Genomic DNA, 25,412 nt, shown 5'->3' on the forward strand with positions numbered 1-25,412 from the left:
AATGATGTTTTTGAAAGTCCAGATTCAAATGAAATGGAGGAATAGGAGAAGGGAAGGACAGAAGGAAGTAGTTCATACAAGGAGGGTAGAAAGATTACAAGAGAATGGAAAAAAGGCAGAATATAAGAGAGAAATGGAGGAGCGATTAGGTAAATATGATTTGGAGCACATACTGGATGTGGAAGGTTTGTGCAAGATATTCACAGAAGAAATCTGTGCAGCATGTGAGGTGGTGTGTGGGATGAAGAGAAGACAAAAGGGGGTGCAAGGAACAGCATGGTGGAATGAAGTGGTGAGACAGGCTGTGGCACAAATGAATTAAGCATGTAGTGAGTGGATGAGAAACAGGGATGTGGAGGAAGTTGAGAGATGGAAGAGAGAGTTATATATAGAGAGGAAGAGAGAGGTGAAAAGATTAATAAGGAAGACTAAGAAGAGAGTGGATGAGGAAGTTGGAAGGAATTTGAGTGTAAAGAGGGAATTTTTGAAAATGTTGTGGAAAGAGGTAAAGAGAGTTAGACAGGGTGATAAAGAAGTTAGTCAGGGAGTGCAAGATGAAAATGGTTGATTGCTAGTGGAGAAGGGAGAAAAAGTGAGCAAATGGAGAGAACACTTTAAGGAACTGCTGAACATAGAGAATGCAAATGCAAGTATAAGTGGCTGGGGAATGGCTGGGAGAAGGAGAGATGTGAGAAGAGAGAAAGAATTCGGTAGGATGGAAATTGTGGAAGCAATGAAGAAAGTCAAAAGTGGAGAAAACCCCAGGAATTGATGAGTTTGTGGTGAAATCCTGAAGCATGGGAGAGAGATGGTAGTAGAGTGGATGTGGAAGATGTGCAGGTTGGCTTGGGGGGAAAGTAGAGTCCTGGGGGTTTGGAAGTCAGGTAATAATTATTCCCCTGTACAAAAGAAATGGGGAAAAAGAAGTGTTTTATAATGATAGGGGCATTTGTCTTCTTAGTGTAAGAGGAAAAATATATGGTAGGATACTTATTGACAGTTAAGGAAATAACAGAGGAATTAGTTGGAGAAGAACAGGGAGGTTTTAGGAAGGGAAGAGATTGTGTAGATCAGATATTCATTCGTATTGAACTGGTGAAGGTTTATATCCAAGGGATGGTTGGGGTTTATTGCTCACGTATTGCCACTCAGGGATGAGTGAGGCTGGTCACTCTCATCCTAAATGTCACGACCAACTTGCCTAGCCCCAGGCTTCTACGCTCCTTATGGGGCAGTGTAAGATTGGATGATGGATGGATGAATCTAAAGGTGAATGTAGAGAAGAGTAAGGTTATGGTCTTCGAGAGAAGTGAAGTCAATGAATGTACAGAGAGGGTGGAGGAGCAGGAAATGGAAAATATGAGTGTGTTTAAGTACTTGGTTAGTGTGATGAGTAAGAATGGAAGTTTAGAGGGTGCAGTGCATCAAAGGGTACAACAAGGAGGAAAGGTTGCTGGTTCTTTGAAAGCACTGATAAGAAGCAGGGAAGTGAGCATGGAAGTAAAAAAGTCGCTGCATGACAGTATTGTGATACCATCTCTGAGATATGGAAGTGAAGCTTGGACCTTGTTGAAAGGACACAAATCAAGAGTGAGAGCAGTGGAAATGGGTGTGAAAAGACTGACTGACAAATGAGGAAGTGAATGGGCATTGTGGTGTGGATGTGGATGTGATAGAAAGCATTAGGAAAAGTACACTGAGGTGGTTTGGCCCATATGGAGAGGATGGAGAGTGAGAGACTGACAAGGAGAGTGTATGTGAGTGAGGTGGAGGGGGCTGGGGAGAGGGAGGGGAAGGCCAAGGATGAGATGGAGGGATGGAGTAGAGAGGTATATGAGAGAGGGGGGTGTGAGCTGGGAGCAGGGCAGTGAAATGGCATTTGACTGGATGACATGGAGGCGATTTGTTTGTGGCCACCCCGTATGGGATTAAGGCATCTGGCAATAGATAGATAGATAGATAGATTTTTCACATTGTACTGCTGTATCTTTGTACTACTGTATCTTTTTCCTTGTTACATTTTCATCAAAGACCATCAAAATACTGTGCAGTCGTTCTTGGAGTTTAGGATGGATGCAAGCAAAGTGCTGCTTTAATTGAAACACCTGTAAGCAAGACATTCTTCTGGTTCATGATGGAGAGATTAAAAGCATAAAAACAGTACGCTAATTTCTAACTTCTGAGCATCTTTATAATAGATCACAGGCCAGTTTTAGTGATTAAGATGTTTCATCAACAACTTAGTAATAAAATATCTTTAAACAGGACCCAACTTTGGCACAATTTAGTATTAATAATTTTTGTCTGGGTATTATCAGAGTAAAGTATGATTCACTTAGCATGAATTACATTTGAATTACTAACCAGACTTATCCTCCCACAGACAAAGCATCAGCCACAACCCATTCTATGATATGCTGGCCAAGAGGAAGAAGAACATCCAGAAGAATAGCAACCGATAACTTGTGGACAGAAGTATTTTGGTCAGCGAACCGCTATGGTGCACAACAAATAGTATCGATTTTTAGCCCGTTCGCTATGATGACATCTTACATACCCTACTGCCACATAAGCTGCATAAAATTGCCGGGAGGTATGAAGAATTAACCAGAGCCAGACATTATCACATTCACTAAAAGTCTCCACCTAAAATGCTTAACATTGTCTGGAGATGGCAAGAATTTTACCCTAATAAGAAGAGTGAAAATTCATTAGGAGGCAGGAAGAATGAAACCATAACAGGAGTTGCATAAAGTAGTCTGGAGGTAGTAAGAATGAAGGCAAGAATAAGATGCCGGCAAGAGGCCATCATAGTGAGTGGGTTAAAGAAACAAATATTGTGAATATTTTAGTGGAGTTCAAAAAAATATATATATATACCCCAGCTCAAAAGTGATGCTCAGTAAGTCATGGAGGGCGGCAGGGTGCTTGAATGACACTGTAATTATATATATCTATATATATTTTGTTGCCGCTCTTGTGACGGCAGTTTGAACCGCACACAAGACTACGTAAGCCTATTTTTGTCCCGTATATCTCATAGTTGTGAACCAAAATCCACCAGCCAGTGTAGTAGATAGGTTGGTGGTCCATTTCTGTGCTACTTGGTGATGCAGCAGATATCAAAATACAGCGAGTCCTTGTTATAAGTAATCTATTTATTAAGTCGTTTTTGCTGTGAAGTCTAATGTAAATTGCAGGACAATATCCTGTTAAAGTTTTACTGTTTCCTGTGAGTCTGATTCACCAGTTTCCCCTTGATTTATGGTACAGTACAAACTCAAACTGAAAATCCAGTTGCCCAAAACCTTTGCTTTCCAAAATATTTTTTCATGCAGTAAGGGAGTGTTGATGTCTTTTGTCAGCTAAATCAGTGTGTATTTGAAGGCTTTATTTTTTTAGATATAAGATGTATAATGATAAATAATAAATAATTAATACAAGGTACAGTATTTCAGTACAGTTACTGTTATTGGTACCGTGTGCTGTTTATCATATAATTTTCTCATAGTTATCATTGTATTTATACATTCCCAAATTTTCCATTTTAATGTAAAGTTATTGGATCCTAGCATTTTGGATCCAAGAGTTTGTGCTGTACCAGTTATGTGGAGGACTGGGTGATGTGGAGACAAGTTGTTTGTGGCCACCCATCTGGGATTGAGGTATCTGGCTCTAGGCAGATAGACAGATAATTTTATGGAAAAAGTTTTGATATATCCAGATGCATCCTGAACTTATAATGAGGGCTGTCTGTAAAGTGACAAAAAAGTGAAGCAAGTTGGCTGTGCAGAAAACCAACCATTGTGAAGTGTGTGTGGCTCGCTTCCTTGTAAATAAGTGTGTGTATAGTGATGAGGCAAAGTTTATTATGATGTGTATAAAGTATGGACACGTCAGAGATATACAAAGTCCTCGAGACCTGTTGTAAATATGTGTATGTAACCTGCTTGTTAATGCCTGTGTGTACAATGTCAGAATTTATTGTTTGATAGGGCTGTGTTCTAGTTGGCATAAGAAACTTCATAGTGCCTTGTCCTTGGTGAATTGTTTTGTATGTTACACCTTTTTACCCTTCCGTATGTCACTGAGGCAAACTATGTTGATTTTAAAAATATATATAATGTAAAAGGGTATATCAGTGTGTAATATGCTTAATAAATAGTTAAAGAAGAAGGTGCCACGAAGCCTCCTGTGTCATCTGTAATATGACCCCATAGTGTTAACAGTTTGTGTGTAGCTGATTGTTGTATAGCTGGATGGCAGAGAGCACTCAAGCCTGTACCAAATTGTATGTTGTAAGGAGTTTTAACAGTATTCTTCCCCACAGTATCGTTGTGAGTATGTGTGCGTTTGTGTGTGTGTGCTGGAGTGATGGACATGGCTACTGTTGTTGTCTAGACACTGGTGCCAAGAGTTGTATTAAAGAATATTTATACGCAGAGGTGAGTGGCAGTGTTGTAGGAATGAACGAAGTCTCTCAGTTGATGTTCCATTTTATCTCATAACAGTGTAACAGGGAAACTTATGTTCACCATTTGGGTTGTATTACTTTGAGTACAAGTTAAAGATTACTCATATTTACTCATAATTTTCCTGGCAGCTCACACACCAAGTATGTGACACTAAATAACCCACACACAAGACACACAGATGGCATATCACAGGTCTCATTCTCTAAGTATTGAAGGCTTTGTTAGTTGTAATCCACATAATACTTTGGAACGTATCATCTTTAATGTGTGTTGAGGATTGCCTTATTAATATTTTCCAAAGTATTCTCAGTATTCCCAGAATTCAGTTATTCTCAGTAACTCACCAACACACAAAGCCTTATTCTCAGCAACTTTGAGACACTTAACCCACATTAGCTCAGAAAAATAAATAAAATAAAAATCCCAGCAACTGACAGACATACCTCATTTTGTTCTCAGCAACTTGCAAACATACCACATCTTATTCTCAGCATTTCAAACACATGGAACCCAGAGTTGCTTACAACACACAGACACACAGACACAGACACACACACACACACACACACACACACACACACACACACACACACACACACACACACACACACACACACACACACACACACACACACACACACACACACACACACACACACACACACACACACACACACACACACACACACACACACACACACACACACACACACACACACACACACACACACACACACACACACACACACACACACACACACACACACACACACACACACACACACACACACACACACACACACACACACACACACACACACACACACACACACACACACACACACACACACACACACACACACACACACACACACACACACACACACACACACACACACACACACACACACACACACACACACACACACACACACACACACACACACACACACACACACACACACACACACACACACACACACACACACACACACACACACACACACACACACACACACACACACACACACACACACACACACACACACACACACACACACACACACACACACACACACACACACACACACACACACACACACACACACACACACACACACACACACACACACACACACACACACACACACACACACACACACACACACACACACACACACACACACACACACACACACACACACACACACACACACACACACACACACACACACACACACACACACACACACACACACACACACACACACACACACACACACACACACACACACACACACACACACACACACACACACACACACACACACACACACACACACACACACACACACACACACACACACACACACACACACACACACACACACTTTATTCTTAGTACATAGCTCACAGAAACCCAGTGATCTCAGTAGCATTCAAACACAGACCTAATTCATCAACTAACAGACACAGACCTAATTCTTAGCAGCTCACAGACACACTTTATTTTCAGAAACTCAAAGACACACCAGAGTAAGAAGGAAGATTAAGAGAATCCAACCCCATATGAACTCATTTTACACAAGATGCTGTTCGTTAATAAAAACTTTGTGGTAGTGTGAACAATAAAGAAGGCCAAATTACCATAATGAGTTCAGAGTAAGGAAGAAGTAGAGAGAAAAGTAAAGGAAGAAGTAGGGAGAAAAGTAAATTCCACCCCCATAGTAACTGCTTCCCTACAAGATGCCTTTTGTAGGCTGAACATAATTGTCTGATGGTTGCATTATCCTATGGAAAGGTGGTAACTCGGTTCACAAAAATCCTAGCCTCTTTTCCTGCCTAAGGATTTGGTGAGGTAGGGTCCAAAAAGCAAGAAAACAACTGCTAGAGGGAGAACTATAGAAATATGTTAGAAATAATAGTGAACAGGTAGTATGCCAGTAACAGATCCCTTCTTTTGCCATAAATACTGATAATTCCAAGATAACACATACACAAGCATGTAGTCTGGATGTGTTAGGTTTTGCTGTATTGGCTAATACCTAACAATTTGTACATATACATAATTATACAGTATGTCTTAATTATAACTTATGGTCATATGTTTGTTACACACAAACATGTATTTTAACTCATGTGTTTACCATTAGCATATTAAAAGCACATAATATACCCCACCCCATTGCATTATGTTACTCTGTTAAAGAACAACTGTAATGACTGGTGAATAATGACCTTATATAGATATATATACCATATATATTAATCTGTGAGAAAAATATGAGAATACGTGATAGGTATAATACAAACTCTTGCTACGAAAGGTGATACAGAAGTGTTAACAATAACACCTTCGCTGCACTGATGTCTTTTGTACTTCATTTTTGCTACATTCAGAGGCTTTGATCTTACTTAGGAAAGACTTTTCAAACTGCAGGGGTTAAATATATATCCTTCATTAACTCCTTTAGTATAAGAGGACTTTCCTAAGGTGGATAGCATTGTCTGGAAATAGCAAGAATTAAAAGGTAATGGGATGGAAGTGTTTAACATTTGTCTTGAAATGGACAGCTCAGCATTCCTGTTTCACCTTTGGTATTGAGAGTTTATTATATTACTCTATGTTGGCTCATGTACCACATCCTTGTTCATACTGTGCAGGCTTATAATGACACCAGTACAATATAAGTAACCAAATCCTCTGCTGTAATGTGAGTAACCAAGGTAGGCTGGGGAACTGGAGACAAATGTTAGAAGCTCTAGTAATGTCGGGAAAATATAGTATTTGCCAACAGTACTCTTTTATTTTCCCAAGATTACTACGGTAATGTTGCTATTATCATCTGTCTCCAGTGTTGGTTACCTCTATCCTAACCCCATGCTTTGGTGGGAAAAGAGGTCTAGACATTGATGATGATGATTATTTGTATTCTAGGAGAGGTTACGTATGCTATACTGGTCCTGTTATAAACTCTAATTGCAGCGTTGCCACAAGGCACACAGCACACCCTTCTCCGGCTTGTTGACATTGACCTTATCACTCCCATGATGTATTTTGTATTTTACACTTCTTGCTGCCTCACAGTTTTATCCAGCTTTGGGAGAGAGATTTTTGTGAAGAGGATTGCTCTTTGAGGCTAGGAACATCTTTATCTTTTATTCTTGGCATATCGTGATGATTTTATTCAGCTTGGGAAAAACTTTTTGAACTGGAGGGTTTTGATATAGCATAAATAACCCCTTCAGTACAAGAGGCTGTTTGAAAGTTGAATATAATTGTGTAGTAGCAAGAATGAACTAAAAAAGGATTTCACCCATAGGCAAGGAGCTTAAGAGTCTCTCCCTAAAGCTGAATATAGCTGTCAGGAGGTTGCACAAATGAAGTGGAAAATATATCCTGGAAGTGAAGGGGTACACTCCTGATTAGAACCTGTGATGGCTGTTGTTCCAAGCTATAGAGAGACTTTATTTGTACATTGATAGTTGCACAAGTGGTAATACCCCTGAATACTTACCACTGTTGAGATGTACATATTATCATTATTAGAGCTCGCACAGTCGTGGACAGTAATAGCACTCCCCCCCCCCCCCCTGAACAGTTATGAAACATGTAAACAGTATTTTGAAAAGCTTGATGAGTTCTGGAGATTGCTTTCCTGGATTCCAATAGTCATTGCTCACTGTTACGTTATTTATCATAAGGAAGTGGATCGATATTACTGACATGACTGTGCATTTTTATACACTACTCTCTCACTCACTCTCTCTGTTACTTGCCGGAATCCATGTGATGCCCTTTTTGGTTTGCTCTTGCTGCATCCTGATGGTTTTATTTAACTTGGGAAAGGTCTCTTGTATTGAAAGGGGTTTTAAGGGGATATCCAGCCCCTACAGTGTGACAAACCTATTGTATCTGGATAAAATCATCAGTAGATGGCAAGATTGTAATGGAAAGGACAACCTTGGGCTCAGCGGGTTCACCCTTTCACTGCGATGATGCCTTATATATTTTATTCTTGCTGTCACCATGCAGTTATATTCAGTTTAGGAGAAACTTTTTGAAGTGAGGTAGGACATAACTTCCACTAACCCTTCACCACAAGATGTCTCCCCTAAGTTGAGTAAATTCATCTGGTAGTAGCTGGAACAAAATTAAAAGTGCAGGTCAGTACAACTCCAGACAGCTGTACACATGCACACCATAGTCCTGTTACCTCTTCTATTTCTCTTTCCATGGACAAAAAATTGTTTTAGTGAATTTGCAGCTTCAGATTTGCAAGACTGAATGTTCAGAGAATGTAGAGATGCCCTCAAATTTACAATAACTTCTGAAGCATATGATGATAAAGCTTGTGACCTTTTTATATCATTGTCAACTAGTCCGTAATGTGGAATGCAGAAAGATAACTTTGAGCAATGACAAGTGTTTCATAAATAATTGTCAGATATTAAGGTCTTGCTTGTATTCCTTTTGGAATTTAAGTTTTGCTTTTTGGACGCTAACTTTCATAGTCCATGGACAGAAAAGCAAGAGAGGCGACGTGATTTATTTCCAACAATACATCACCGTATTGGATGGGTTGAAATATTTATCCAAGAAGTGTAGATACTGTGAGAGAAACCTACCAAAGAAATACTCCCCTGACTCTTGTGGCTGTGTTCTTGTTGGCCTGTCAGATTTCATAGCACCTCTCCCTTAGGACTTTATTACAATTTATATTTTCTGTCTAACATCATAGTTTGTCATATATGTTATGTATAGAGTACTAAGCAATTGCTATAAATCACCCTTTTAAAAATGTTTTTTGTTGTTAGGTGTATGGTATATTATTGAATAATTAGCTGTTGAAGTTCCATTGCTACTGTAAACTGTGTTTCTCCCAATTTAAAGTACCAGTTTAAAGGCAGAAGTTGCAATATTTTGAATGGAATTCTTACTTATCGTGACTGCTTGTATACCACTTTTTTATCAACTCAGTTTGTATTAGTAACCTACAAGAAAATTATTGACACATGCTACTAGGACTCAGTCTCAACAAAGCTCATCTGGTGTTAGCTAGAATAATAGACTGGAGTTGTGCCTACTGTGAGAGAGTTAATGGGGACATACTGACCCACCAAAGCTTTAGACTCACTTTGAGGTGAATAAAATTGTCTGGTTCTTGCTGCAATAAATACTAGATGTGTCCAGACTATGAGAAGGTTAATGGTTGCAGTTGTAGTGCTCAGGCTCCTATAACTCTCAAAACAGTAAAGTTTGGCATTAATATGAATAGAATACAAGAGCATATGTGACCACGAGAGGGTTAATGGTACCAGTATTAACACATTGAGCTGAATATAATCATCTGATGTTAGTTGTCGTATAAGAGAGATGGTTCAGCCAAGGGAGGATTAACATGTTACCGTAAATCTCCTTATATCACAGCGACCCTCCTTTTGTAGTTAATTCTTTGCTCCAAGCAAATTATTATTATTATTTTTTTTTTTTTCATCTTAGGAGAGCGTTCTCATATGGAAGGGGTTTATTATTGCTATATCTAACCCTTCCCATTTAAAGGCTATATCCTAAGATGAATCAAATTCTCAGGATGTAGCAGAAAAAAATATAGAAAAGATATCCTCAGTCTCATGGGTTTTGCAGGATATGTCACTAAGGAAGAGGTGTTAAGAAGCCCACTAAGCTGGTGAGAATAGCAGCCGTTATTTATCAGATGACCCTGCTTGTTCGACCTTGAAAGTGTACCATATTTTTGTATCCTGCCCGTGTCTATGTTTTGTTTCTTGAGCTGTACAGGATGTAAGGCTTCGGCCAAGGCTGTAAATATTCCTCCAAGTCTTTATATTATTGTAATTAATAAAGTGAAGACATAACACTCATTAGTGTAGCTGATATCCTTACAGAAATATTGCTTATATTTGGTTTGTACCTCACCCCATTATCATATGGGATAAGAGGTTAGGGTGATGATGATGCTTTGTTCTGCACCAGTTCTTTAGTAATACTGTACTTGTAGATCTGAGGTCAGCATGTAATATACCGTCTTGTCTCCTGTCTTCCTCAATGGGAAGAAAAATTATGAGAACCGTTATGAATGCGGTAAAGCAGACTACATAAATTCAGTAACTTAGTCCAGAGGAACAAACCTTAATCCAGTAACTTCAATACACAGTGCATATATGAATGAGGGAGTTCTTTTATGATTAATTCTGGTGGTGGCCTAACTCAAAATGTGAAAAATTTAACACTAACTTAGACATCTCCTTACATCCATCTATCTATTGCCAGATACCTCAATCCTGTAAGGGGTGGCCATAAACAAATCGCCTCTATGTTGTCCTGTCCAACACTGTTTCACTGCCATGCCCCCAGCTCAAACTCCCCTCTCTAATATACCTCTCTACTCCAGCCCTCCATCTCATCCTCGGGCTCCCCTTCCCTCTTCCCCCTCCATCATACTCACGTACACTCTCCTTGTTAGCCTCGCACTCTCCATCCTCTCCACATGGCCAAACCACCTCAGTGTATTTCTCCTAACACTCTGTCACATCCACATCTGCACCTCAATGCTCTTTCATCTCCCCATTTGCTAGTCTGTCTCTCCACATAACTCCACATGCTCCTCTCAGATAACTCATTTCCACTGCTAACACTCTCGACTTGAGTCCTTCCAACAAGGTCCAAGCTCCACTTCCATACTTCCATGCTCACTTCCTTGTTCCTTATCACTGCTTAAGAACCAGCAACTTTCTTCTCTGTTGTACCCTTTCAAGCACTTCACCCTCTAGACTCCCATCCTTACTCATCACACTACCCAGGTACCTAAACACACTTATATTTTCCATTTCCTCCTCATCCAGCCCCACTGTACATTCATTGGGTTCATTTCTCCTGAAGACCATAACTTTACTCTTCCTTACATTCACCTTTATATTCTGTTTCCTACACTCTCCCAGACTCATTCACCAAGCCTTGCAGTTCCCCTTCGTCTTCACTTAACAGTACAGTATCATCTGCAAACAACTGTACAGGGGGTTTCCAAACACAGCCATCTCTCATTAGGGTCGCTCCAGCATCCATTGCCCTACCTTGTACCTCTTTTATAACCCTATCCATGTACAGATTGAACAACCATGGGGACATTACACATCCCTTTTTCAATCCAACATTCAAATAGAAAAATTTACTCGGTTCACTATCCACGTGCACAGCAGCCTTTGCACTCTCATACATACTCTTCATGGCACTCAGCAACTTCCCATTTACTCCATATATTCTTAATACTTTCCACATTCCTTGTCTATCCACCCTGTCATATGCTTTCTCCAAATCAACGAAGGCCGCATAAAACTTTCCCCTCTCTAGAAACTTTTCCACTAAAGACCTAAGAATGATTATCTGATCTATACAACCTCTTCTCTTCCTAAAACCGTCCTGTCCTTCTCCAACTAATTCTTCTGTTATTTCCCTAATTGTCAATGAGTATCCCACCATATACTTTTCCTGTTAAACTAAGAAGACAAATGCCCCTATGATTACCACACACTTCTTTTTGTCCCCATTTCTTTTATACAGGGGAATAAATTTACCTGACTTCCAATCCTCCAGGACTCTACCTTTTTCCCAGGCCAATCTGCACATTTTCCGTATCCATTCTACTATTATCTCTCCCCCATGCTTCAGCTTTTCACCACACACTCCATCATTTCCTGGGGCTTTCCCCACTTTTACTGTCTTTATTACTTCCACAACTTCTATCCTACTGATTTATTCCTTTCTTCTCACCTCCCTCCTTCTCCCAGCCATTCCCTAGCCACTTATACTCGCATTGCTTTCATTCTCTATGTTCCTTACATATGTATAATAATGGCGATGGCTGTGATAGTTGCAGTGTTAAGGGTAAACATTCTGCAGTAGAATCAATCTTGTAATATTATATAACTGTTTAATAAAGTCCTCTATTACTCTTTGAATGTGATAATATGATTGAAGGGTGACTTTCCATTGTTTGCAACGTGTCAGTACTTGATACTGTATACAGTATTTGTTTCCTGGCTACTCACTTTGTTTTTCCTTTGTTTGTCATACTTGGACCTGTCTTCAGTGAGTCATTGCTAACAGCTGTAATGTGACCAGTGGAATGTAAGTAACCCCTAGAATGCTCAGTGTGACAGCTTGGACGACATGTTAGATATAGCAGGCATGGCCAAGGGAAGGTCTGCTTGTTCAGCTGGGGTCACTGTACCCACTCTGATGTTGGAGGTAATAAATGCAGTGGTGGACATGAGCCTCATATTGGCCTGCTGGAGTCAGTCTTGGTGGAAATATAATGTAGACATCTGCATGATAAGCAGATGGGGCACCAACCCATGTTCTACTGCCTCCATTCTGAAGATCATTCGTTGCTCTCTCCTGTGATGCCAACTGAGAGCACAGACTACCTCATACCTGCAAGTGGGGCTACCTCAGCCACGGTTATAGGAACTATGAGACATAAACAAGGAAGCCACACATAGTTAAGTCATCATTTCCCAGAGGCAAAACTTAAACTGCACTGTCACCTCAAACCAAGAGGTGAGCCTTGTGTAGACTTGTATGTAGCTGCCTGGCCACCTGTCAAGCAGTTCCACTTATAAGACTACCTACAGGTAGCACAGACAGTAATAGTTTCACGTGACTCGCCTACAGCTGACTGGTGGCCACAGTGTACATGTAACTGAGAGGTCAGGTATAGGTCCTGGACCAAGTTAGACACAGATCTGTGCACAGTACTGTACTGAGTCCACACAAACCCAGAGGTAAGTCATCAAAAGACATCTGGCTATAGGCATATGGATCTGTTCTATACTGATAGATGGCTGGGTGGATTGACTGATAAATGGATAGACAGACGTGCAGAGGTAGGTAGGTAGATAGGTTGACTATTTGATAAAGGTAGTTAGATAGGTGATGGATTGATATAGGGTAAGTAGACACGATGGATTGATATAGATAGGTTGACTAACTAGGAACCGCAGATAGACAGGTAGATGGTAGATAGGCTGCCTGATAAAGATAGATGACATGGATCGAATATTTTTAGGCAAATTAAGCGACTGTAAAACTCCAAGGTAAAACCATCCAAGTTTCACTAAAGGACGTACAGTACAGACAGGTACAAAAGTTCGCAAAGTTTTTCGCCTCTTGCACTTTCCTGTGCTGGATGATATTGCTTAACTGGGAAAGTCTTGGGCCCTTATTCTCGTTGCTTAAGGAAGCTCCCAAGCAAGTTTTCTTTGGCGATTAATTTTGATTATTACGCTTTACTATCCTTTTCAGCCTTCCTGAGGCCGCCATACTCTGCATAAATAACGTACTGAAGGTTATTAACCAGCCATGTCCAAAAATAAATCGCTAAGGAAGACGAATTAGGGAGCTTATTTCGCGACAATACGTTTTGTTTTGTTTCTCCAGCTATAGTCCTTTAACTGGATCGAATTTTCGCCCTTTGCAAGTTATTTCGCGTATCGCAGTAGCTGAGAGGCAATGCTATGGTTCTACATCCTTTCCACGGCACCTCTTCGCGACTAGCATCGTATTCTTGTTAACCAATTGCTTACAGAAGTAAATCCTCCTTACGACGGGGAATATTAACTAAATTTGACAATCTGGCATCTCTACCCCATCCTCCAACCTCTTTTATCCCACCATCCCTCCTTCCCCCCCACTTTTTATTTCATCTTCCCTCCCTTTCCTCCTTTTCTCAGCCTTTCCTTTTTGTTAGAAAAAAAAATAGTTTGCCAAAATATCTGTTTAATTATGGATACAAAGTTCGAATTACGCTGTCATTTCTGATCATGATTTCATTCTAAGTTATTAAATCGAGTCAGGATTGCTGAAAAAAATAATGCAGAATTGTTTCGTGCCTTCGATGGTGTAAACAGCGGATAAAACTTTGTTTAAATTTACCGATAATGTAGAGTTTACGATTTAGTTGTAATTTTTAAAAAATAAAAGTAATCTAGACCAGTAAAGAATACAAGTAAACTTACGTAAGGCGATGATGCCATTGAGGTTTCGGATAATGCCCTTTCAAACTTCCCTCCAAAACTCCCTTCGACGGCGTCTCATTACATGAGTTGAGGTCTTCAAGGTTGGGTGTGTGTTGGACTTCTCTTCTGCTGCACCATTATCGGTGAGATTTTGTTTGCATTTGTAGTTTTTGAAGCTAGTTTCACTTACTGTTTGATCGTATTGTCAGCTTGGGATGGTATGTAGAGATTTTTAATGCCATTATAGAAGATTTGGTGCGTTAGGAAATTTTCCGTGTTGATGGGGACGCCATCTTTGAGCAGCGCCGGGAAGTGACCAGCCCTTCTTAGTAACTTTTAAAGGTGCATTTGTCGGTCGCATGAGTAATTTGCAGCAAAATGCAGAATACAGGGATTGGAGGTAATTAGATATTTGAAGTCTGTTACTTGATTTCAGAATTTACGTTGCACGTGGCGTTCTTGCGCCATCGTGAGGCGCTCGGAACATTCTAGAAGCTTCGATGCCGGTGACTGCGTGACGACCCCTTGTAAAATTTGAATTTGGCGTGACGGCCCCTCGAAAAATTTGAAGCTGACTTGACGGCTTGGTACAGTACTTGACTCTAAACGTAATGGCCCATATAAAAACTAGAATACGACGTTTTTTGTTTATAAACCTGCCGTCAGCTCCAAATATGGGCAGCTCGCGTTATACGATCTAGGATTATCACCTTGGGGGAGGAAACTTTGGTAACCAGGATGATGCAGTGACATTGTATCCCAGGTTATCTTGTGATTAATTCACCAGAGGCTCAAAGGCCGAAGATACACTAGATCACCGCGGCTGAGTCTCGGATGGTCATCGCCGACCTATAAAATTTGAATCTCGTAACGGTCCGTTGTGAAATTTAAATCGGATGCAGCGGCCCATTGTTAATAGAATCGAACAATAGGACAAGACCTCTATCACACCTTTGATAAGCATTTTTAAAGCATCATCATCCTATTTTCGGATAAGAATGTGTAATCTGCTTTGGATGTTATTAATGAAAGTCGTAGATGACAGGAAACTGTACGTGGCATTACAGCGGGGGTTTCGCGACTTATGCCTGCTTTTCATTTATTTTTACTGGAGACCGTCACCCAGCTGATATTTTTTAACGCAGCGTGAAATTCGATACGATTGTAATTTAACCTGCCCAGTTTTTTTTTTTTTTTTAGGATTTTTTTTTTTTAAGGTCGACGTGGAGCAATTTTCGGTTGGAATTATGATTTTCTAAACATTTTCCCGCCAGGGGATGTAGAATGGCCTTTTTTTTTTTTTTCGTATATTTTATCGAAAAATTAATTGCCCATTAATTTCGTAATAGGCAGGTATTTAGAACTGAAAAGGTTAGGTAATAGTCTTCATTAACCTCAGTATTATTTCTCCTTAACATTTTTTCGAATCAAGTAGTAGGCCTCGTCAGCCCTGCAGTATTCTTACCCTCCCCCCCCCCTTCCAATTTACATAGCTAAATTAACCTTAGTGTTCGCCGTAACATGTTTTTTGGATTACTCGTTAGGTGTTAGCCATCATTAACCTCAATATTCTCCTTAATGTAAGTTTATTTTTAATGATATCTAAGATTAGTAGCCTTCATTAACTCTATGTATTATTCGTGTATTTTTATTACGAAAATTGATAATAGCTTTCAGTAATCTTCAAATGAACTATTCCCAGAATTTTTTTAAAAATGGAGGTATATAATTAGAACACATAGTGAAGGGATTAGCCTTTAAATACGGACGATGTAAAAGGAGGCTCAGACAAAATTTAGAGTTTACCAGTTTCCCATAGTTATTCTTCGCCTGAATTTTGACAAGCCCTTTTAGCATTCGTTCAGAAAGAGTGTGGAATTAAGAATGAGCTTGGGGTTGATCGTGGAATGTTTGATTAAATTGAGAACTTTCCTCAAGAAAGTTCTCTGATTTCCTGGTATCGATTATTGAACTATCAGTTCATTAGGTTGGTTTTTAAATCATTAGGTTGGGTTTGGAATATATTTAATAGCCTTTGTCTGGAATATATTCGATAGAGTGGGTTTGTAATTAATGAGTTAGGTTGGGTTTATAATTAATAGACTGGATTTGGAATACATTTAATAGATTGGAATAAATCCAGTGTTTAATATTAAGGTTGGTTGTAGAGTGAATGCAGGTGGGTGGCATTGAAATAAAATAGGTTGCATTCACAATAAGTTCGTTGGGTTTGATTTTTAATGAACATGTTAGGTTGATTTGGAATAAATTAGTGAGGATAAGGGGCGGATCCAGGAATAATTTCAGGTGTAATCCTACGTTATGTCGATTAAAGATGTACAGTACATAAGGGCAAAGGAGTAAAATAATATACATTCAAGTCAGTAAAAAAGTCCAAATAATGCATTTTTAATGCATCTTATTTCGTCTTTTAATACATAGATATTTGTAAGGAAGAATGCAGTTCATCAGCTATCATAAAATGATTGGAGAGTTATATTTGATTTTTTCTAAAATAGAAGGTGCCCTTGTGCACCGTGATAATGGAGGTAAATATAGTAAAAACAGAGGAACAGTATCTGCTGGACAGCCGTATGCAAAAGTAACAAGGCTTGAAATTCATTCAGGCAGCTTACTAAATGTGATTTGATCGACTGATTTTCAGAAAATGTATCTGATACCCCGTAAGCGAAGTGCATACCTTACGTCTTCTGTTGATTATGTGGTGTCGATTTCTCCCCCCCCCCCACACACACACATTCTTCACCCCCCCACACAAAATCCATTCCTAAGCCTATAACATTGTCTTTCCAACCAAGGGATGTTTCCAGGGCAACCCCTAAATTCGCCCATGTGGATTCGGAATAAATTATTAGGACTGTGATTGGCTTGTGATATAAGGAATTATAATTGACGTTTTTTCTTCGGTTTATTACTTTTGTATACAATGAAATCGTGGAAATATAGATATTCAAGCTATAACCCTGGGAAACAAGTATTTGATATTCAGTCCAAGCCAGCGGTCTTCGGGTGTCAGTGCAGTCACAGTGCGACAGAGCGGAACTCGCGGGTGACAGAATGGTTGTCTTGGCAAACTTATGCCATGAATAGCAAGGTTGTCTCGAGTTAGGCATAGAATAGGTAAAGTTGAAATATTTACCGGTATTTCTTGATACATTTTGAAGGAGTATAAAGAAAAAAAATACGGGGAGGGAATATGTTTGATGGGATGGGGAAAGTCTTACACAGAATAAGTTTTCTTAATTGTTGAAGTGAAGATCAGATCGGCAAAACATTGATAGTGAATATATATATATATATATATATATATGTGTGTGTGTGTGTGTGGTCTAACGAAAGTAAATTTTGCTTTCCTTTGCAGATAAGTGTGTGCACAGGAAGAAGGAAAACTGTACAAAGGCTTTGTTGGTAACTGAGGATCACCACTCTACCAAATTCGTCTCATCGCGTCGAATAAGGTAAATAACACTGACATTAAAGTAAACCCTTCTCCTGCGGCTGTTTATTAATAGCCTGGAATTTGCCAAATGTCATTGACCCTGTCGTGGTCTGGGCAATCAAGTACCGTATTGTTTTGTAGCTTAATCCAGAAGACTATTCATCAGAATAAACCATAGGATCCTAAGTGTTCTTATGGGTTAATAATGGTTTACAAGTCTTCATCCCGTCATACAGTTGTTAGTTTAAGAGAGTTGGAAGCTCGTCGCTGAAGAAAGGGGTGGTTAAACGTCTGGGATTTCACCAGTTGAGGAAAATCCAGTTTCTGCCAAAATAAATACATATCCATTTTAACTTGATTGACAGTGTCAAGTAAACAAATAACTAGCTGTACTACTTAGCCCTTTATGGATCCCCCCCCTCCCGCTGTCATACTGGTACTGTACTATATACTTTGTGTGCTGTAGGCAGTGTTGACCTGGTCACATAGGGGATTTGATATAACTACCATAAGACAATTTTACTCAGCTCACAGAGAGACATCTGGTAGTGCAAGGGCTATATCTAACTCAAAAATACAATAGAATATATCGTCGTTGTATTAACAGTGCCAAGATTGAAAGGGTTAATAAGTAACTCATTTTTCTTTTGCAGGTAAAATGATAAAACACTCCGCGGGAGCAACTCTTCCCTTCGCTGGAGCAACTGTTGTTCAAGCTCGCCGGTGGTGAGTGTTGAATTGCCTCGTTGATAGGGCGTTAGGGTTGTTAGGTTGTTAATCCAATGCCACGAACATGAATAACCTTTTTTCTCTAGTTTCTCCCTGCAGAATAATAGGCATGGTATGTGAACCTTGGCTGTCGGTGCTGCTGTTGTGGCTTCAGGCTTAATGTGAACCTGGTGGACTGTAAGCTGAAGTTAACCTTCTGCAATCCACCATCCTCCTTTTGAGGATAGGGAGGGAGTTGAGGAACGGTTTATAACTAGGCAGCAGAATCGCCCAGTTATATTGGTACCACCACACGCCGGCGTCACACTCCCCCTTCATTCTTCCTGGGCTGTGATTGGTGAAAATGAGAGATGGCTGGCCAATCACGAGGTTTGAGGTAGTGGTGAGTATGATTAGGGTGGCACTTGCAGCTAGGTTTGTAGGTGCACATGGAATGATAGATATGGAGGTGCACATGGAGTGATAGAATTGGAGGTGCACATGGAGTGATAGATTTGGAGGTGCACATGGAGTGGTAGATTTGGAGGTGCACATGGAGTGATAGAATTGGAGGTGCACATGGAGTGATAGATTTGAAGGTGCACATGGAGTGATGGATTTGGAGGCACACATGGAGTGATAGATTTGGAGGTGCACATGGAGTTGTAGATTTGGAGGTGTACATGGAATGATAGGACTCAAGGGGGGATGGGATTAGAGGACTTGGAGAGCAGGCCTGGATCAGAGTACAGTTGGGTGGGATTGGAGCACTGAGAGTGGGGTGAGATCGGAGCACTGAGAACAGGGCGAGATCGGAGCACTGAGAGCGGGGCGAGATCGGAGCACTGAGAGCGGGGCGAGATCGGAGCACTGAGAGCGGGGCGAGATCGGAGCACTGAGAGCGGGGCGAGATCGGAGCACTGAGAGCGGGGCGAGATCGGAGCACTGAGAGCGGGGCGAGATCGGAGCACTGAGAGCGGGGCGAGATCGGAGCACTGAGAGCGGGGCGAGATCGGAGCACTGAGAGCGGGGCGAGATCGGAGCACTGAGAGCGGGGCGAGATCGGAGCACTGAGAGCGGGGCGAGATCGGAGCACTGAGAGCGAAGTGAGATCAGAGCACTGAGAGAGAAGTGAGATCGGAGCACTGAGAGCGGGGTGGGATCGGAGTACTGAGAACGGAGTGGGATCGGTGGACTGAGCAGGGTGGGATCTGAGCACTGAGAGTGGGGTGAGATCGGAGCACTGAGAGCGAGGTGGGATTGGAGCACTAATAGCAGGGTGGGTTCAGAGCTCTGAGAGCGGGGTGCGATCGGAGCACAGAGTGGGGTAGGATTGGAGGACTGAGAGTGGGGTGGGATTGGAGCACTGAGAGCGGGGTGGGATTGGTGCACTGAGAGTGGTGTGGGATCGGAGGACTGAGGGTGGTGTGGGATTGGAGCACTGAGAGCGGGGTGGGATTGGAGCACTGAGAGTGGTGTGGGACTGGAGCACTGAGAGTGGGGTGGGATTGGAGGACTGAGAGTGGCGGGATTGGAGGACTCGAGAAGGGAACAAGATCGAAGAACTTTGTGAGCAGAGCAGAGGGGATTGAAAGACATAGTGAGCGGTGCAGAAGGGATCGGAGGACCTGGTGATCGGGGAAGAAGGGATCGGAGGACTCAGTGAGTGGGACAGAAGGGATTGGAGAACCTGGTGAGTGGGGAAGAAGGGATCGGAGGACACGGTGAGCAGGGCAAAAGGGATCAGAGGACACGGTGAGTGGGGCAGAAGGGACCAGAGGACTTGGTGAGTGGGACTGAAGGGATCAGAGGACCTAGTGAGTGGGGCAGAAAGGATCAGAGGACTAAGTGAGTTGGGCAGAAGGGATCGGAGGACTCGGTGAGCAAGGCAGAAGAACTTGAGAGGGAAGGTGGGATTGGAGAACTTGAGGGAAGGAGGGGTTACATGACTTGAGAGAGGGAACGAGGGATTCGAGAATGTGAGAGGGAGGAAATGGAGGACTTGAGGGAGGGATGGAGGGATTGGAGAACTTGGGAGAGAGATGGAGGGATTGGAGGACTTGAGAAAGGGATGGAGGGATTGGAGGACTTGGGAGAGAAATGGAAGGACTGGAGGACTTGGGAGAGGGATGGAGGGATTGGAGGACTTAGTAGAGGAAAAGTTGGATTGGAGAACTTGGGAGAGGGATGGGAGGGCTTGGAAGGAGGGGGAGGGATTGGAGGACTTGGAAGAAGAGGGAGGAATTGGAGGACTTGGAAGGAAGGGAAGGGATTAGAGGACTTGGAAGATGAAGGAAGGATTAGAGGACTTGGAAGGAGAGGAAAGTGTTGGAGGACTTGGATGGGGGGGAGGGGTTGAAGGACTTGGAAGGAGGGGGAAAGACTGGAGGAGAGGGAACAAGAGATCTGAGGACTTGGAAGAGGGGGTAGTAGGGACTGAAGGACTTGAGAGAGAGGGAAGAAATTATTTGAGAAAGTGGGAAGGAGGGAACTGATGACTTAGGAGAGGGGGAAGTAGGGACTGGATGTTAAGAGAAGGAAGGAAGATGGTCAGAAGGAGGGATTAGGAGTGTGGATGTAAAGAGAAGGAAGGAGGACTTGAGGGAAGGGTGGGAAGGAAATGGCTTGGAGAAAGGGGTAGAAAGATTTGAAGGACCTGGAGAGAGAGAAGAGGGACCAGAGGACTTGGGGAAGCGGCTGGTGGGCGGACATGAGGACTTGAAGGTACGGACTGGAGGAAAGGACGTAATGGTTACTGAATGACCAACAACATAGAAGTGGCAGACTGAAGAATGGCATGGTCGAGATTGAAGACTCAGTGCTGTTGAAATGGACTGCCTAATAGTGGTGACCAGCAGCAACCACAGCCCTACTAACCTAAGTGTAAGTCTGATTCATATTTGTGATGTGCACCTTCATAGCTAGTTGTTTCCGATGACAGTGACTAATGTACTGTACTTTCATTTTGAGTATGCAGTGTAAGCACATGTTAAATAACTTGGCTGTGCATCATTGTATGAAATTTAATGGAATGCACTTGACAGGATGAAGTAACTGCATCCAAGTGTGGCTGTGGCAGCAGGAGTGAGTTGAAGGAATAGCTGGAGTGACGAGCACAGTCATACAATCCATGAGAGATGAAAGACATGGGAGTGACTGTAGACACAATCACCCAATCCACTGTGGTGTACTGCAGGACAGATGTCTTTAGCCTAGATGATGCACATGGATAGGTAGGTTTGGTGATGCACATGGATAGGTAAGTTTGGTGGTGCACATAGACAGGTAGCTTTGGTGATGCACATGAATAGGTACCTTTGGGGGTGCACATGGATAGATAGGTTTGAAGTTGCACATGGATAGATGGGTTTGGCAGTACATGGTTAGGTAGGTTGGTGCACATGGATAGGTAGCTTTGGTGGTGCACATGGATAAGTAGATTTGGTGGTGCACATGGATAAGTAGATTTGGTGGTGCACATGGATAAGTAGATTTGGTGGTGTGCATGGGTAGGTAGGTTTGGTGGACAGGTAAGGTTTGGAAGTGCACATGGAGAAATAGGTTTGGAGGTACACATGGAGATATAGGTTTGGTGTTGCACATGAATTAATAGGTTTGGAGGTGCACATGGATAAATAGGTTTGGTGGTGCACATGGATCAATAGGTTTGGAGGTGCACATGGATAAATAGATTTGGTGGTGTACATGGATAGGTAAGTTTGTTGGTGCATATGGATAAATAGGTTTGGAGGTGCACATGGATAAATAGCTTTGGAGGTGCACATGGATAAATATAATTGGTGGTGCATGTGGATAAATAGGTTTAGTGGTGCACATGGATGGTTAGGTTTGGTGGTACACATGGGTGGTGGTAGTGCACATGTAGGTAGATTGGTCTGGTGTTGCTCATGGGGTAGATAGATAGGTTTGGTGGTGCACATGGGTTAGATGAATGGGCTTTGGGTGCACATGGTCAGGTAGAATTTGATTATGCACATATTGATAGGTTTGAAGGTGCAATTAGAGATAAAAAAGTGCACATGGGAGGAGATAGAGGAATAGCGGGAGCTGGAGAGGTGGGATGATGAGGAACTGGAGGAAGGTAGGGTTGGAGGACAGAGAGAGAAGGAATTCTCAAAACTAAAAAGGGGGGGGGGGGATTTTGAGTGAAGAGGGGGCTTGGAGAGTGGAGGGAAAGAGGGATTATTCAGGTAGGGTAGGAGGGATTCAAAATACACTAGGCATCAGAGGACAGTATTCAGAGTGAGGGGGCAATCAGAGTATTGTACTCTTGAGAGGAAACAGTAGAGAGTGGAGTACTGTAGCTGGAAAGAGAAGAGGGGGAAGGAGGCATTAGAATACTATACTCTGAGAAAGAAGGACTGGAATATTGTACTCTGAAAAAGAAAGACTGAAATATTGTACTTTGAGACGTGGGGTGGAGGGATTAGAGAACTGTACTTTGGGAGAGGAAGGGGGGAATTGGAGTACTGTACAGAGAGAAAGGGAAGAAGGGATTAGCGTATTGTAGTCAAGGAGAGGAAAAGAGGGATCAGACTACCTGGAGAGAGTGTGGAGGAGTCAGAGGTTTCACAGTGGTTGGGGATTGGAAGAATGGGGGGATTAGAGGATTTGAAGAGAGGGGAGGATTGGAAGACTTGATGAGAGAGTGGAATTCCAGGACCTACTAAGGGGGTGGGGGAATGAGAACTTTGAGAGAAGGAAGATTGGAGGACTTGGAGAGAAGGAAAATCAGAGGACTTGGAGAGAAGGAAGATCAGAGGACTTGGAGAGAAGAAAGATCAGAGACCTTGGAGAAAAGGAAGATCACAGGCCTTGGAGAGAGGAGGGATTGAGGACTCGGGGAGGGGAGGGGTTGGAGGACTTGGGGAGAGGCCTTGGGAAGAGGAGGGATTTAGGACTCGGGGAAGGGAGGGGTTGGAGGACTTGGGGAGAGGGCATATGGGTGACTCAGTTAGTGGAGTCAAAGGATTTCAGTGAGCGGGGATTAGATAATTTGGAGAGAAGAAGGGATCGGAGGACTTGGAGAGGAAGGTATTGGATGTCTTGGAGGGGGGAAGAGGGAGTGAAGGTGAGCTTAGAGGGAAGGAAGGTCAGAGAGAGGGAGGAGTAGGAAAGAGGAAGGGCTTTGGGAGGGGGATGGAGAGTGTGAGTGAGAGATTTGACAGATACAGACCCACTGACTGACTGACTTGGCTGGAGGAGTGGAAGATGGTTTGGTTGAACTAGAGGGTTCGGCACTAGCAAGACAGACACCTCGCGAGAGCTGATCATCTTTACAACCACCACACCTGATATGTTCTCATTGTAAGTTTATACTTATGCTTCGCACTTATTGCATTCTTCCATTGGCATTAGAGTATTAACATTGTCATTGTGAGCTTTACTACCTGACATACAGTAATTATGCTCTTGACTGGGTTGGTAAATTGATGATGCAACATATTTTTGGGAGGAATATTAATATGAATTGCATTCCAGGGTGGAGGAACATGCTGCATCTGTCTTGGTGTGAGTGTGGCAGTTGGGGTGAGTTGTGAGAAATGAGAAGTCAGATGATAACAATCATCCAGTCCACTCCTGCTGTACCTCAAGATCTAATTTTGCTAACTAGGAAGAGTCAGCCATGGATACCTTAATCAGAACTGTGGTGAATAAAGACACCTGCCACCTTCTGAAGAGAGCCCATTTTCCCCAACTCTGCCTGATACTCACGACCTGTTAATGAATCTGGTTCTCTCCCAGCATGCTGCCTTGGAGTCTGATAGGTGGGTTTGTGTGATTAAATTCAGGCCTGGATTGGATAGGATTTTGTAAAGTTTATGTTAATTAAGGAATGTGCATCATCATCATCATCTGGACCTCCTTTCCCACCTTAGGGCAGGGTGAGGAGTAGCAGCATCCAGACAACCCAAGTTTGCTTGATGCAATGGGCCATGCTTCCATTTACTCATCACTCAAGCCCCCGAAATCCTAGCTCTATCTGATATGCCAAAGACTTTCACTACATTCTGTAGCTTCACATAAATGTATCCGGTAGAGTCAATCCAAATGCTGTCATGTTAAAAAGGGGTGCCAAATTCCTGATCATGCACTTCTCCCAACATTCATCCAGCCAGCTCAATCTCTTATCAGTCCCCTAGTCTCACCGACTTCCATACCTTTGTTCCTTACACACTCATCCACCATCCCTCCACCTTCTCCTTGGCTTACCTCGCCTCCTCCCTCCTTCATATTCACTCAGATATAACTTTTTCACCACTCTATTGTTATCCATCCTCTCCACATGACCATACCATCTTGGTACACTTTTCGATTCTGGTATCCACAGACTTTCTCACGCCTCATCTTTCATGAATTACATTATTTTGTATTCTATCCACTCGCTGTACTCCACATACATTGCTCAGCAGTCCCATCTCCACTGCTCTCACTCTTGACTTTTCATTTTTGTGCCACACTGTAGTCTCACATCCATGTGTTAAGTTGGCACTGACACTCCTTGGAGTAGGCCTCGTGCAACTGCAACACTCAAGCTTCTGTTTCTTATCAAGGCCTTCCAAGCACCAGTTGCTTTCCTTAGTGTCACTTTACTTTCCACTTCTTGTGTGCATTTCCTCTCTTTTCTATCACTGTACCCAGGTATTTGAACTTTCACTAATTCCAGTCATCTCCATTCACTGTAACATCACACTGGAAGTCACCTTTCTCAA

The 25,412-nt window shown here is 42.1% G+C and overlaps 1 protein-coding gene across 1 annotated transcript in view; it reads left to right on the forward strand.

The window, feature by feature from the left end:
- step (cytohesin steppke) overlaps window positions 1–5,037 on the forward strand; it is a 28,775-nt gene extending 23,738 nt beyond the window's left edge. The window contains exon 8 of the mRNA XM_080277180.1: window positions 2,384–5,037. Coding sequence (XP_080133306.1) covers window positions 2,384–2,462 — 79 coding nt within the window. The 3' untranslated portion in view covers window positions 2,463–5,037. The remainder of the gene's footprint in view (window positions 1–2,383) is intronic.
- Window positions 5,038–25,412: the final 20,375 nt, after the last annotated feature.

Source organism: Coenobita brevimanus, chromosome 69 (genome assembly GCF_032717465.1).
Source record: "Coenobita brevimanus isolate Jiangsu-jjx chromosome 69, ASM3271746v2, whole genome shotgun sequence".
Lineage (NCBI taxonomy): Eukaryota > Metazoa > Arthropoda > Malacostraca > Decapoda > Coenobitidae > Coenobita > Coenobita brevimanus.